This window comes from Haemorhous mexicanus, chromosome 6 (genome assembly GCF_027477595.1).
Source record: "Haemorhous mexicanus isolate bHaeMex1 chromosome 6, bHaeMex1.pri, whole genome shotgun sequence".
Taxonomy (NCBI): domain Eukaryota; kingdom Metazoa; phylum Chordata; class Aves; order Passeriformes; family Fringillidae; genus Haemorhous; species Haemorhous mexicanus.
In genome coordinates, this window is record NC_082346.1 from 11,648,869 (window position 1) to 11,662,402 (window position 13,534).

A 13,534-nucleotide genomic window follows, 5' to 3' on the forward strand; every position below is an offset into this window, starting at 1 on the left:
AAATGGGAATGTGCCATGGTCTCCCTCCCTGTCCCTGCTGTGCCACCACACATGACCTGGTCCTGCCATCCCTAGCCGTGAGTGCGCTGGAAAAGGCAACTGGGAGGTCCCACTTTTTTTTGGATTGTGTTCCACAGTCAGGGCCAAATCCTGCTCCTGGTGATACTGGAATATATCCAGGGGGATACAGCAAGAGCTATGGTGGTGCTTAGGTTTGTACAGGCAAAATCTATTCCATGGGCTTCCCAGATTCCCCAGAGCCTCTCATTTCATAGAATCATGGAATTGTTTGGATGTGAGGGAACCATAAAGCCCATCCAGTCCCAGCACTTGCCATGGGCAGGGACACCTTCCACTATCCCAGGTTGGTCCAAGCCTTTTCCAACCTGGTCTGGAACAGCTTCCCAAGATGGGGAGAGAGCTTTGTGCATTCCACTTGATCACTGACTGACATTTCCGTGGGAAGCACACCTTTCCCTAGGAAGCAGATAAATTTGTTTGGCTTCTTTTCCCTGGAGTTCTCACTGTCAGCTCAACAAAACATCCCTGTTCCCGAGCTCCAGTGGAACCTGTGACAGTGATGGACACACTCAGGGTGTCTGGGATCTGCTGCAGGTGCACCTGGAATTCCCCTGCCAGATCTTGGTGGGTCCTTGAATCCTCCTGGACCTCTTGGTTGTGCTGGAAGCTGGATTAAAATGACTTTCCCTTCTCTTTTCCCATTGCTCCACAGCACTTTGCCGGACTCTCCCCCGGATTCCGGATCGGAAGCCTACTCCCCTCAGCAGGTGAACGGTAAGTGCTTCAAAAAGGGAGAAAGGGAGGGGGGAATCCTAATCCAAACCCCAAATCCAGCATCCACCCCCTTTTTATTCTGTGAAAGTGGTTGGCTCTGCAGTCTTTATCAGCCGGGAGAAAACAGGCGGCTGCACTACGTGGGGAGATTATCAGTTAGTAAATATCCCTCAGCTTTCGCCCATTGTTCCGCTCCCGGCTGTGGAAAAGGGAGAGGGACCGGCACAGAAGGAGAGCTGGGAGTCCACGGACACAGAATCCGTGGTGGGAATCCAGAGTCCACGGACACTGAATCCGTGGTGGGAATCTGTGGGCGCGGGGAGATCGTGGCAGGGTGGGATGTGGAGCCCGCCATCCCCCTCGTCCTGCCCTCTGCCTCGGGAACACGGAGCGGGAGCACGTCCCTGACATGGAACCAGGCTCTGGGAAGCAGCCATGAACCCGCCATTCTCCAGTAAGTTCCTTCCCAGCCTTTCCCTCCCCTCCAGCTGATCCCGAGGATCTCCCGCTCCCACTGAAACGGCACAGGGAGCTGGGACCCCCTCCAGGGTCTCTGCAGGGTACTCCTGGCTTCCCCCAGGAAAGCCACTGAGGGTTGTTTGGTCCCTCTGGTGACCTTCACTGTTCTACCACGGAAAAACTCCTTGGGAAGGAAGGAGGGAAGGTTGTCCTGGTCTCCCTTCCCCCTCGGCAGGAGCACCCTCTTCCCCAGGCTCCAGCCCAGTCCCCACCGGGAACAGCGCCTGCTCCTCTTTTTTTTTTTTTTTTTTTTTTTTGATGGAAGAGGTCAAGAGTTCTGTTTATCTTGCTAAAAAAAATCCCTGGAATTCCTCCTGGCCCTTCCTTAAATATAACAAAGAGGCCGGGCTGCTCACCATGGGGAGAGCAGCTTTGGAGTGCTCAGAGCTCAGTTGGGAAGGAGAGGAGGATCCGGAGGGCACCCACAAAGCTGGGATCATATTCCTGGAGATGATTTTCCCTGGATTTGGGAATGCCTTGGACAAGCACATCACTTGCCTATCCTTGGCTGGGCTGTCCCTGAGGCAGCTCCCGAAGGAAGGCTGGCCCAGAATTGAGCCTGGAAGGAGGAATCTCATTCCATGTGTCTGGAAAAGGCACTGAGAGGTCCCAGTGGGAAGCTGAACACCTTAGAGGGAGCAGGATGGGTGAAAGCAGCCCTGCCCTGGCAGCCTTCAGCAGGAGGACCCACTGCAAACACATTCCAATTTTCCAAACCTTCTGACGGGAGGAGTTTTCCCATTCCTGGTCAAGCATTTTGGCCTCATTACTCAACCCCTGCCTGGGTGTTCTGAGGCCAAAGTCCATCTAGCTCAGCCTGGAAAGATCCAACAGATCCTTCCCTGCCGTCCCTCTCAGTGTTCCCAGAGGCTGTGCCTGGCTTGGTCAGTCCCTGGATGCGTTTTCCAGCCCGTTTTCCACATTGGAACATGAAGAGGCTTTGTCTTGCACTATAAACAGTCTCTTCCTACCCTGCGGTTTTTCACATCCCAGGAGTCAGTCCCCCATTCCTGCTGGGATTGTGGTGTTCTGTGGGGACACCTGAAGGCACAGGTTGATGCAAATATCAGGGAAAGGCTGGAAAAACAGATGGGCTTTGTCCTGGTGAAGAAAAAGGAGGCTGGAGGCTGGAGAGGAACTTTGGACAAGGGCATGGAACCTCAGGACAGGGGCAATGGCTTCCCACTACCAGAGGGACGCTGGTAGTAGGAAGGAATTCTTCCCTGTGAGGGCGGTGAGGCACTGGAATGGATTTCCCAGAGAAGCTGTGGCTGCCTCATCCCTGGAAGTGTTCCAGGCCAGGTTGGACATGGCTTGGAGCAACCTGGGATAGTGGGAGGTGTCCTTGCCCATGGAAGGGAGTGGATCTGGAATGTTGAGGTGTTGAGGAGCAGGGCAGGAAGTGACATGGATTTGCATGTCCTTTCACACCCAAAACATTTCTGTTGGTGCTGGTGTAGTCAAATCCACCCTAATTATAGAATGGCTTTAGTATCCCATTCCAAATGGAGGAGGAGAAAGATGGAATCACATTTGAATGTCCCTTTTATCTATTTAAATTCAGGGATCAAAGTCTCCTTCTGGTTTCAGTTAAAATGTTTAAAAGTGACCCCTCAGAAATCTTCCCTGGAAGTGCTGGGGGTGTTCAGGTAATTCCATTGACTCTTCTTCCTCACTGTCCCATGGAATGATAGAATCTTGGAATGGTTTGGGTGGAAAAGGACCTTAAGGCACATCCCATTCCAACTCCCTGCCATGGGCAGGGACACTTTCCCTAGCCCAGGTTGTTCCAAGCCTCATCAGCCTGAGAATCCAAGATAACTGGTTCAGTGGGATCAGGACACTCCTGACTTTGGCTCTTTCTCCCTTTCCAGATCCTCACCTCCTCCGGACCATGACTCCTGAAAATATGTGTCACATGACTCCCCCTTCCCGCCTGGAGCACCCTCCTCCTCCGCCGCCTCCTCCTCCACCCCCTCACCTCCAGGGTCCCCCTCCGCCGCCCCCACCGCCCCCTCACCCCCTCCAGCCGCAGCACAATTCCCACTTTCCCGGCCTGCAGCGGGATATGTTCCTGAAGGCCGAGCCCCTGATGCCTCCGTACAGCGTGGGGCCGGGAATGGCGCCCGCCGAGCTCCACCATGCCCAGCAATCCCAGATGCTGCACCAGCTCCTCCAGCAGCACGGAGCAGAGTAAGGCCTGGGAATGGCGGGGGTGAGGGAACGGGAGCTGGAGGTGTGTGGATTGCCTGAAGTGTGGGGTTGGGTGATAGGAACAAACAAGGGAAATCTCTGGGAGGTTCCCTGCCCACGGAGCGGGGTTGGAACCGGATGAGCTTTAAGGTCTCGTCCAGCCCAAACCATTCTGGGATTCTGTGGAATTAAAGATGTGGCTCAGCACAAGTAATGACCCAGACTCAGCAGTGTGGGATAAAGTGGGACAGTGCTGTGGGAATGTTGTATTTTCCATGTGAGATCCCGCTTGTGGGATCACAATCCTGGTTGTGGGATTGTCACCTCCCGACTCTCCATTCCCTGCTGAGTGTTCCCGCGGTATCCACAGCCTCCCGGTGCATCCCGCCAAGAAGCGGAAACACTCCGAGTCCCCCCCCAACACCCTCAATGCCCAGATGCTCAATGGGCTGATCAAGCAGGAGCCGGGAATGGGATCGGTGCCGCTCAATCCTGACCGCGTCCAGACGCCTCCCTGGCACCAGCCGGGAGCGCTCTCTCCAGGTACCCCCGTTATCCCCTGAATTCCAGCCCTGCTCCCACCAGGCGTGGGGCCTGGGAAGAGGGAGTATGGCTGCCAGAGGTTGCCAGCCTGTGGGATTCTCCCTGGATCTGGTGCTGCCCCGGCAGTCAGGAGGGAAGCTTCAGGCAGTGCCAGTCTCTTCCTTGGGCTCCCACCCCTCTGGATACTCAGCCCAGCGAGTAAAATCAGGATTTAATCCATTTTAACTGTTCCCCACAGGCCTGATCCAGGATAATGACAGCCTGAATGGCTCCTACCTGGATCCCAACTTCCAGTCCATCAAGTGGCAGCCACACCAGCAGAACAAGTGGGCAACTCTGTACGATGCCAACTACAAGGAGCTGTGAGTAATTCCTTCGCCAGTGGGGAAAGTGGGATTCACATTCCTTGTGCAAGTGGCAAGCCAGTGGGGTTGGGAGCATCCCACTCGAAATATGGGATAAGGATCTCCCTGGGCTGGGCTTTGTGGTGGAGGTAATGCTCCCCATTGCCCCTTCCCTACTGGGAATGTTGCTCCTCCACACCTTTTATGGATAATTAAGGAATAGCAGGAGGCGTTTCAGCAGCTTTGTTAACAATTCCAGAGCCACTCAGACCTTGCTCACCATGGAGGGCCTAATTGGCAAATCCGGGCTTGTCCTGAGGAAAGTTGGGATGAGCAGCACCTTTTCCCCCTCCTTAGGTTTACCAGGGTCCTGGATTTTAAATTTAGGGTTTAGAATTCCTAGTGTGGGAGGCTGGAGGTCATCCAGAGCCACTTCAGGGCAGCTTGAGCAGTGTGGAAAGGAGCTGGAGGAGTGGGAGTGGTTGGGGGGACAGAGGAGGAAGGAAGAAGAGGGAAGGGGTTTAGGAAATCTAGAAAGTGGCAGACAGGCCAGAGAGGAAGGCTGAGATGATCAAGACAGGGAAGAGGGAAGTGGGAAGGTGGGCTGGGAACTGAGGCAGCAGAGGGTGGAGACAGCACACCGGGAAGGAGGAGTGCTCAGGAGGAAACCACTCTGGATCCTCCCTGCATTCCTGGGAGGTGACAAGAGCTGGCAAGCAGTGGGATGGCTTCCAGGAACCTCTCAGGGACCCTCTGTTCCCTCCCAATTCCCTCCCTCCTTTTTCCACACAGCCAGCTGGGGTCCTGTGGGGGACACAGAGCAGGGAATGCTTTGGTACCTGTGGATAACCCAGGACTGTGATCACACTTTGCCTGGGAATGGGAGCCAGGGACTCCAAGGGTGAGGGCAGAGTCCCAGCTTTCCCACAGAAATCTGCTCATTCAGTCTTTATCCCATCTTCCATGGTGGTGCTATGGCAGGGAATTCTCTGTTGGAGCTGGTTGCCTCTTTTGCGTTCTGTGGCTGTTTTCCCACCCCACAGCAGGAGAGGGATAATTTGGGAAGACAATTCCTTCTGGTTTACCAAGCCATTTCCATGAAAGAATATCAGCGGCTCCAAAACCATCCTGCACCTTTCCCTGCTCTCCACCACCAGTTTGCTCTCTCTGGATGGTGGGGAAAGCTGAGCATCTCCCATGGATCCTGCCCCCAAATCCATCTTCCATGTGCAGGAGTTCCACTGCCACCTCCCCTGACCTTTGTCTGGACATGTCACCTCTTATCCTTTGGTTTTCCAGCCTCTCTTTTCCTTCTCGCCACTTCCTGCTCTGGGAAAATGTTTTTCCATCTCAAACACATCACAACCTGTCCCATGCCATTTCCAGGCATTTCTGTCCCAGTTCCAGAGATTTTCCATGCACCTTGCTGTCCCCAGGTGGATTGGCAGAGACAAACTCCATGATATTTTCTGCTGGACACGGAGGAGTTGCTGTAGTACATCTACAAAACCAGCCCTGCCCTTTGGATCTTGGGATCACTTCCCTAATGCCTGCTTTCAGGATTTAGGGTAAAAGCCAGAGCAAACCCACTCCTGGGGCATTGAGGTCGTCATCCTGTTGTGTAAGGAATAAATTCCACTGAGGTGACTCCATGGGGATTTGAGGAAGCCACGTGGGCTTTGTTGTGGTGCTGGATTTGAGCAGAATTAAGGGTTAAAGGTTGATTGATTAATTTTTAGCTCCACGTTACCTCAGGGGACTCTTCCTGCTCCTGTCCAAGCTGGACCTACATCTCTTTTTAAATGGAACATCCCTTCATTCTCCTGATGCAGCACTTTCCTGGGATAATCTGTGAGAAACACACAAAAAAAAGTCCATCTTTCCTTGCTCCTATAATGACATTTTTTAGGTTGGTTCATTCAAATTTGACAGGTGGGAATTGTCTCCTTTTTTCTGCTTTTGGGTGTCCTCAGCAAACGAGCAGCATCCACATCAGGATCCATAATTATTCCCCCAATTTAGCTTCCACGGAGCAGCCATTCCCAGTCTGGTTTCTGCTGGAAGCTGTCCCCAGTCTCGATGTGCTGTTTGAGTTCCCTGTGATCCAGGTGCCCAAAACCTTTTGACAGCCTCAGGAATTTGAATCATCTGAATTATCTGATTTTTCCTACTCTTGATCCTAAGAAAAGAGTCCAGAAAGGAGGTGAAGGAGGGAGAGCATGGGAAGCTGTCCAGGTTCTTACCAGATTCTTGGGAGCGATTACAGGGCAAAAAGTACAATTAATGCTATTCCATGTTTTCCTCCCTTTGCACACAAAAAATTAGGTTCCATAAGGGGATGGGGTAGGGATTAGGTTCCATTCCAGGCCCGTGTCTCAGGTTTTGCCAAAGAATCTGTGTTGTTGAAGGAGACAAAAATCCCTGGATTAATTTTATGGATAACATACAATGTTTTTGGCCTTTTGCTCTGATTTTGTGGTTTTAGGCTCAGTGAACATTTCCAGGGATGAGCTGATTTCCAGCAGCGGAGCCAAAGAGGCCTGGAACTGGGCAATTCCCTAATTTACTCCTGGGAGAAGGAGCCATTCATCTCCCTGACAGCGGGCTCCGATAAATTCCAGCTCCCTCCTCCCTCTCCCAGTTTGAGGGAAGGCAGCTGGGAATAGTGCAGCCCTTCATGGAAACAGCTCCATGCTGAGGCCAGAGCCTTGGAACTGGGGAAATGGGAAAGTGCTGTTCTTTTCCCATCCAGCAAACTGGTGCTCTCCTGGGGCTAATCCTGGGGTTTTGGGTTGCACTCTTTGGCTGGTAGAAGTGTCTGGATAAACAGCTCCAAACTTGGCTGTGCTGCACATCCTGGAACTCACCAAGGGAATGGAGACCAGTGAGACGTGGTCCAGACCTGCTGGATGTGTTTTGGGATATGTGATATGGGGTGCTGGTGATGGATCATGGATGTGTCCTGGAAGCTGAAGGGAATATGTAGTATGGACACACAGGTGGGATTGTGTGGGAGAGATGACATTGCCCTGCTGCTCAGCTGGAGTTTGTATCCTGGAAGCAAAAGAAATCAGGGAATGCATGGAATTAGGGAATGTCTTTGGATTAAGGGTCTCCCAGTATTATGTTTTAGGAGCAGTTTAGATATGGGGAAACCTGGATGGACAAAAGGAAGGAAGGAATGGGGGAACATGAGCATCCCTCTGCCATCCTGCCCTTGACCAAATCCCAGTACAATTCCTTGTGGGGAGTTTGTAACCCCTTACCCTCACAGGGATCGGGAAAAACCTCCTCTGATCCTGCCCTTCTGTCCTGCCTTAATCCGCCCCTGTCAGTGGGGATGTTAGGGATCAAATAATCCATTTGACCCCAGACCTTTTATTCCTGACACTTTGCCCTTTGGCCCCTGCCCTGTCCCTGGAAAAGCCAGCATGGAAAGCAGCTTTTTCCCTCTAATCAATCCCAATGCAGGGATCCCAGTTTGGGGGATGCGCCAGCCACAGCCATGGGGAAAATGGGAAAATCAGTGAAAGGGAACCTCTGAAAGGGGATTGTGGAAGACCTGGAATTTCCAGAAGGCCAAGGAGGGGGGGAGCCAGCCTGTCTCCTCTCTGTCAGCACACACTTAGCAGCCTTCAGTTTTCAGATTTGGGAAGCATCCATGGTTTGGAAGTTCAGACAGCCCCTTTCTCTCCTTGGCTTTGCCAGTTAAAAAACAGTGGGAAGAGTGGTGAACACTCAGGAACCCTAAAAACAGCCAGGAATTGCTTTGCTTGGATCCCCTTGGGGTGAGGGTGCTTGGGTCAGCTTCAACTGCATGTCCCAGTCAGGAATATCCAGATGGAGAATCCAGGGCTGAGGCTGGGAGGAGGTTGGGGAATTCCTCTCGTGCCTCTGGGCTAAGGTAGTGCTCTGCTCCCACTGCCTGGTTTGTGTCTGGAGCAGAGCACAGCATTCCCGACTCCCTGAGGCGTAAGGAGTGAGTAGTTCCTCGTGGCTATCCCAGAATTACTTACTCATGGCAACCTGGAATCACCCCCAGCTCTCATCCACATTAACTCCTCAGATGATTGCAGAGGGAGAATGGTTTTATTCCAGAAAAAGTGAAGAATCCCTATCTCCTGCTTCCCAGAGTCTCCTGAGTTCTGCCACATTTTTTACTGTCAGTCTGTCCATTTCCCCTCCTGTTTTTCCAGTCCATCTGGAGGTGGAAGTCAGAAGTGGTTTGGTTTTGGAGTAAAAGTACTCCATAATTTTTAAGTCTGAGATCCAAGGCTGGGCTGAGCCCCCCCTTTATCTCATCCCTTGTTCCTTAGTTAAAAACAATGGGATTTGGGTGTTCTGCAGGATGAGAGGCAGCTCCTTCCCCCCCTTCTGAGGGCCCACCAGCCCAGGACTGGGCTTTATGGGTGGTGAGGAAAATGGACTCACTGCAAAGGCCACATATTTCCCTGATTCCCATGGAAACAAGCCCATTAAGGAGATGTAGATTAAACCTTTCCAGCTGGTGTGTGTTCATGGAGCAGCCAGGACCCCTCCTCCCTCCCTCCCTCCCTCTCTCTCCTCCTCCTCCTCCTCCAGACCTGTCTGCTGGGAGAGCTGGAAGCTTTTCCACAGCAGCCAGACCAGGTGGTTGTGATTTCAGCAGGAATTCGGGATACAAGGGTACAGCTGGTAGAAGGTAACATTGGGAATTCCACAAGGTGTGGGTCAGTCTGAGCTGCTACTCCCACGTTAAAGGGATGCTCCAGGCTTTGGAACTTGGGATCTCCATATTCATTCCCAGCTGAATGGGATGAGCTATGGAATGATATGGGTTGGAAGGGACCTTATGGATCATCCAGTGATGATCCATGGGCAGGGACACCTTCTGCAAGCCCAAGTTGCTCCAAGCCCCATCCAGCCTGGCATGGAACACTTCCAGGGATGCGATATCCACAGTTTCTGTGGGAAATTCCTGTTCTCAGCTGCTCCCTCTCCCCAGCCCAATGCTCACGTACCGCGTGGATGCCGACAAGGGCTTCAACTTCTCCGTGGGAGACGATGCCTTCGTGTGCCAGAAGAAGAACCACTTCCAGGTCACCGTGTACATCGGAATGCTCGGCGATCCCAAGTACGTGAAGACCCCCGAGGGCCTGAAACCCTTGGAATGCTTCTACCTGAAGCTGCACGGAGTGAAGGTAAGCAGGAGCTGAGGGACCATGGTGAATCCAGCTGGGAAAAGAGGGGTTGGGAGGTGGCTGGGGACAGGTAACAGCACTCTTCATGTAGTAGAGGAGTGTGTGGAATCACACAATCATGGAGTGGGATAGGTTGGAAAAGCCCTCTAGGATCATGGAGTCCAGCCCTTCCCCCAGCACTGCCAAGGCCACCACTAATCCATGTCCCCAAGTGCCACATCCACACAGCTTTTAAATCCCTCTAGGAATGGTGACTCTGCCATTGCCCTGACATTGTTTCAATGTCTGACCACCCTTTCCATGAAGGAGTTTTCCCTGATATCCAATGTAAACATCCCCTGAGGCCATTGAAATACAAGTCCTAAGATGGGCTCGGTCTGACTATTTTCAAGATTGCTTCCCACTCACCTTTGAATCCTGAGGGATAAGGGCACTTCGGGAGGATCCTTCCACCCACAACTTTTTTGACACTTGGACAATGCCTACACTCAGGCTGGGTATTCAGAGTCAGGTGTACCCTGTCATGGAAGGTTGGGCAGAGAGCTGGGAGGGAGAAGGTGGGAAGGGGAAGGTCTCTGTGCTCTGTGCCACATTCCCAAATCCTTCTCTCCAGCTGGAGGCCTTGAACCAGTCCATCAACATCGAGCAGTCGCAGTCGGACCGCAGCAAACGGCCCTTCAACCCCGTCACGTGAGTATGTCCTTGTGGGAATGAGCATCCTCTGCTTCCAGGGAATAAGCAACAGCTGGAGAAGGTGGGGAAATGGTGGAGTTGGAGGTCTCCCACTCCACTGTGTGAGCATCACATTCTCCAATTTTCTCCTGTTTTCCTCTCTTTGCATTCCCAGCCCTGCTCTGTGCCCAGGTCATAGACTGGTGGAGCGGGCCAGGAGATGGCCATTCCCCAAAAAGCTCTCCTCTCCAGGTTGTGGCTCCAGCCTCTCCATACCTGGTTCCTCAGGGCATGAAGTATGTGGCAGGTCCCAAGATAGGACCAGTGTGCAGCTGGGAATGAGGGAAGAGTGTTGTTGGGTTCAAGGCCTCCAGGTGCAGGAAAACTGTGTACACCTAAGGAAGGAAGAGATAGGAGAGGAGTGGGAAAAGATAGGCACCATTCCCAGATAGCCACCATCCTCACTCATTGCTTTGTTTTCCTTTCCTTCCAGGGTGAACCTCCCCCCAGAGCAGGTCACCAAGGTCACCGTGGGGCGGCTGCACTTCAGCGAGACCACAGCCAACAACATGAGGAAAAAGGGCAAACCCAACCCGGACCAGAGGTGAGGGAGGACATGGGGGCCTCCTCCAGAACATCCTGAGAATCCTGTGGATCTGCCTGTCCCTGGGTTGGGCAGAGTGGCTGGAGTGGGATGTGGGAATAGGGCTTGGATTGTGGACACCAGCAGGGTGTCCCTGGTCTGGGAGGGGTGGGGGGCACCCAACACAAGGAGAGGGGGTGCTGCGAGCCCACCGTGGTGCCCAGTGCTCCAGAAGGGACGGATATCCAGCTCTTCCTAGCACAGGATGTGTCCCTGAGCTGTGTCCCTCTGCAGGTACTTCATGCTGGTGGTGGCCCTGCAGGCACATGCCCAGAACCAGAACTACACGCTGGCAGCCCACATCTCCGAGCGGATCATCGTCCGGGTAAATCCCTGTCTCCTCCCTCCATCCCCACACTCCTTTGCCGCACCATCCTGGGCTGTTTCCCACTTTCCACATCCACAAAATGTGTGAATGTGGGTTGTGGTTTAGTGGTGAATGTGGTGGAGGTGCTGGATTAGCTTTGATGTTCTTAGAGGTCTTTTCCAAACTTGATTTCCAAGTCCAAACTCTCCCTGCCTTGCTTGAAGCTTTCCCTGTCCACACTTGGATTCTGGCTTCAGACTTGCCATACCTGGTTCAAGAGCCTGTTACAGGATAAGGAAGGAATTCCATTCTCCAAATGGGATTAGTGTCCAGTAGAATTGTTAGGAATGAGAAAAGAGTGTTGTTGGAACTCTGCAGCAGGAACAAGAAGATGCAGGAAAATTGGGCACTCTCCCAGAACATCACTTTTTCGTGTCCTAAGGCAGGGGAGCAGGAAAAGAAAGGCACCATTCCCAGGCTCTCCCAGGGTTTTGCTGGATCACTCAGCTCCAAAACATGAAAGCAGGTAGTAAAACCCAAACAGGGACCTCAGACAAGAAGTCCACGATGGATTAGGCAGCTTCCAGGATGCCCAGCACAGAATTTCATGAAATTACAGGCAGCCTGGAATGCTCTGAACTTGGGACCCAGGAGTATCATCCATGTCACTTGGTTTCCTGCTGTCCTGAGTGGCTGGAGCACTGATAGCTGGGATAACAGGTGAAGGAAGCAAGGATATTCCTTTAGGGAAAGGAGAAGGAGGAGGAGGAGAAGGAAGAGGAGAAGAAGAAAGAAGGGCCAACTTTCCCTGTCTCTGCTCCCCAGCGTTCCCCTCCCTGCTTTTCAGTCAGTCCCTGTTTTCCCATTTCTCCACAGGCTTCCAACCCGGGGCAGTTTGAGAGTGACAGTGACGTGCTGTGGCAGCGGGCGCAGCTCCCAGACACCGTGTTCCACCACGGCCGCGTGGGAATCAACACGGACCGCCCGGATGAGGCCCTGGTGGTCCATGGCAACGTGAAGGTCATGGGGTCCCTGATGCACCCTTCAGATGTCCGAGTGAAAGAGGACATCCAGGAGGTGAGAACCTGGAAAGCAGGGTGGGCTTGGGGTCACCAGGAGGCTGAAGAACTCCAATGATTCTTTCATGCCCCTTCCACCTCAGGATAGTCCCTGAGTCTATGACTGCAGAGCAGATGGGAAGTGCCTTAGGATTTCATCTGTCCCAAGCACAGCCAGTCCACCACGTCTTAGGGAAAATTGACTCTTCCAGTGTTAACCAGAAGTAACCAACAGTGGGAAAAAGGTGGAAAAATAGTAGAAAAAAGGTCACTGTGGCAGGTACCACACTGGGCTTTGCCAGAGCCTGGGTGAGAGGCTTGGCTCTGCTCTGAATTCCTCTCAGCTGGATTTGCCTATACAGAAAAGCTGGATATAATCATGTCACCTGTTTTTGGGAACTGTCTCTTCCCTGTGTCTGGTTCTGCAAGGAGACTCAGCCTTCTGATTTCCCTATCCCTATCTTGTCCCTACCTGGATATTAACCCCAGTGTTTGTCCTCATGGCTGCTCAGAGCAGGGTTCAGGGCTATCTCCCAAAGGAATTCCCCTGGGCCATAATGGGTTGTCCTGCTTGGATGCAGAGTGGTGGGGATTTAAGAAGCAATATCCCATTGGGAATTCCATGTGCCTCTTTTGTCCCAGGTGGACACAACGGAGCAGCTGAAGCGGATCTCCAGGATGAGGCTGGTGCACTACAACTACAAACCCGAGTTTGCAGCCACGGTGGGCATTGACAGCACCTCTGAGACAGGTACATCCCATGGGAATATGCCTCTGACACAGGAATGTCCCACAGGAATTCCCTACCTTTCCCAGGCGCTGTATTCAGCTCTGTACCAGGGCAGCCCCCCAGGTGTGGGGTGGGCAAGAGGGGCCTTCTAACCTCCCAAATTAAGGAATCTAATGGAATTCCCTCTTTGGTGAGCGGGAGATAAGGTGGCACTTCTCACAGGGAGAAGGTTTCTCCAAGTATGCTATGGTGGGGTGATGATCCCTATCCATAGAATTTGGGGAGCAGCCTTGTCTGACCATCCTCTGCCCTTGAGGGTCTCCAAGGAGCCCTGCACAGCTTGGAATGAGTATCCAGGGGGTGCAGCATGATCCCATCCCACCCCAGTGTTCCATCTCCACATAGGTGTCATTGCTCAGGAAGTGAAGGAGATTCTGCCAGAAGCTGTGAAGGACACTGGGGACCTGGTCTTTTCCAATGGGAAAACCCTGGAGAACTTCCTGGTGGTGAACAAGGTTGGTGGCAGCCAGGAGGCTGGGGAAGCTGGCTC

The 13,534-nt window shown here is 52.8% G+C and overlaps 1 protein-coding gene across 4 annotated transcripts in view; it reads left to right on the forward strand.

The window, feature by feature from the left end:
• Positions 1-13,534, forward strand: part of MYRF (myelin regulatory factor) — a 42,200-nt gene that overhangs the window by 20,665 nt on the left and 8,001 nt on the right. For all 4 annotated transcript variants that reach the window (XM_059848594.1, XM_059848596.1, XM_059848595.1 and 1 more), the window contains exons 4-14: positions 734-795; positions 3,189-3,507; positions 3,878-4,050; positions 4,289-4,412; positions 9,379-9,574; positions 10,188-10,264; positions 10,740-10,850; positions 11,124-11,214; positions 12,073-12,273; positions 12,897-13,005; positions 13,390-13,499. In XM_059848594.1, the coding sequence (XP_059704577.1) occupies positions 734-795; positions 3,189-3,507; positions 3,878-4,050; positions 4,289-4,412; positions 9,379-9,574; positions 10,188-10,264; positions 10,740-10,850; positions 11,124-11,214; positions 12,073-12,273; positions 12,897-13,005; positions 13,390-13,499 (1,573 nt within the window). The remainder of the gene's footprint in view (positions 1-733; positions 796-3,188; positions 3,508-3,877; positions 4,051-4,288; positions 4,413-9,378; positions 9,575-10,187; positions 10,265-10,739; positions 10,851-11,123; positions 11,215-12,072; positions 12,274-12,896; positions 13,006-13,389; positions 13,500-13,534) is intronic.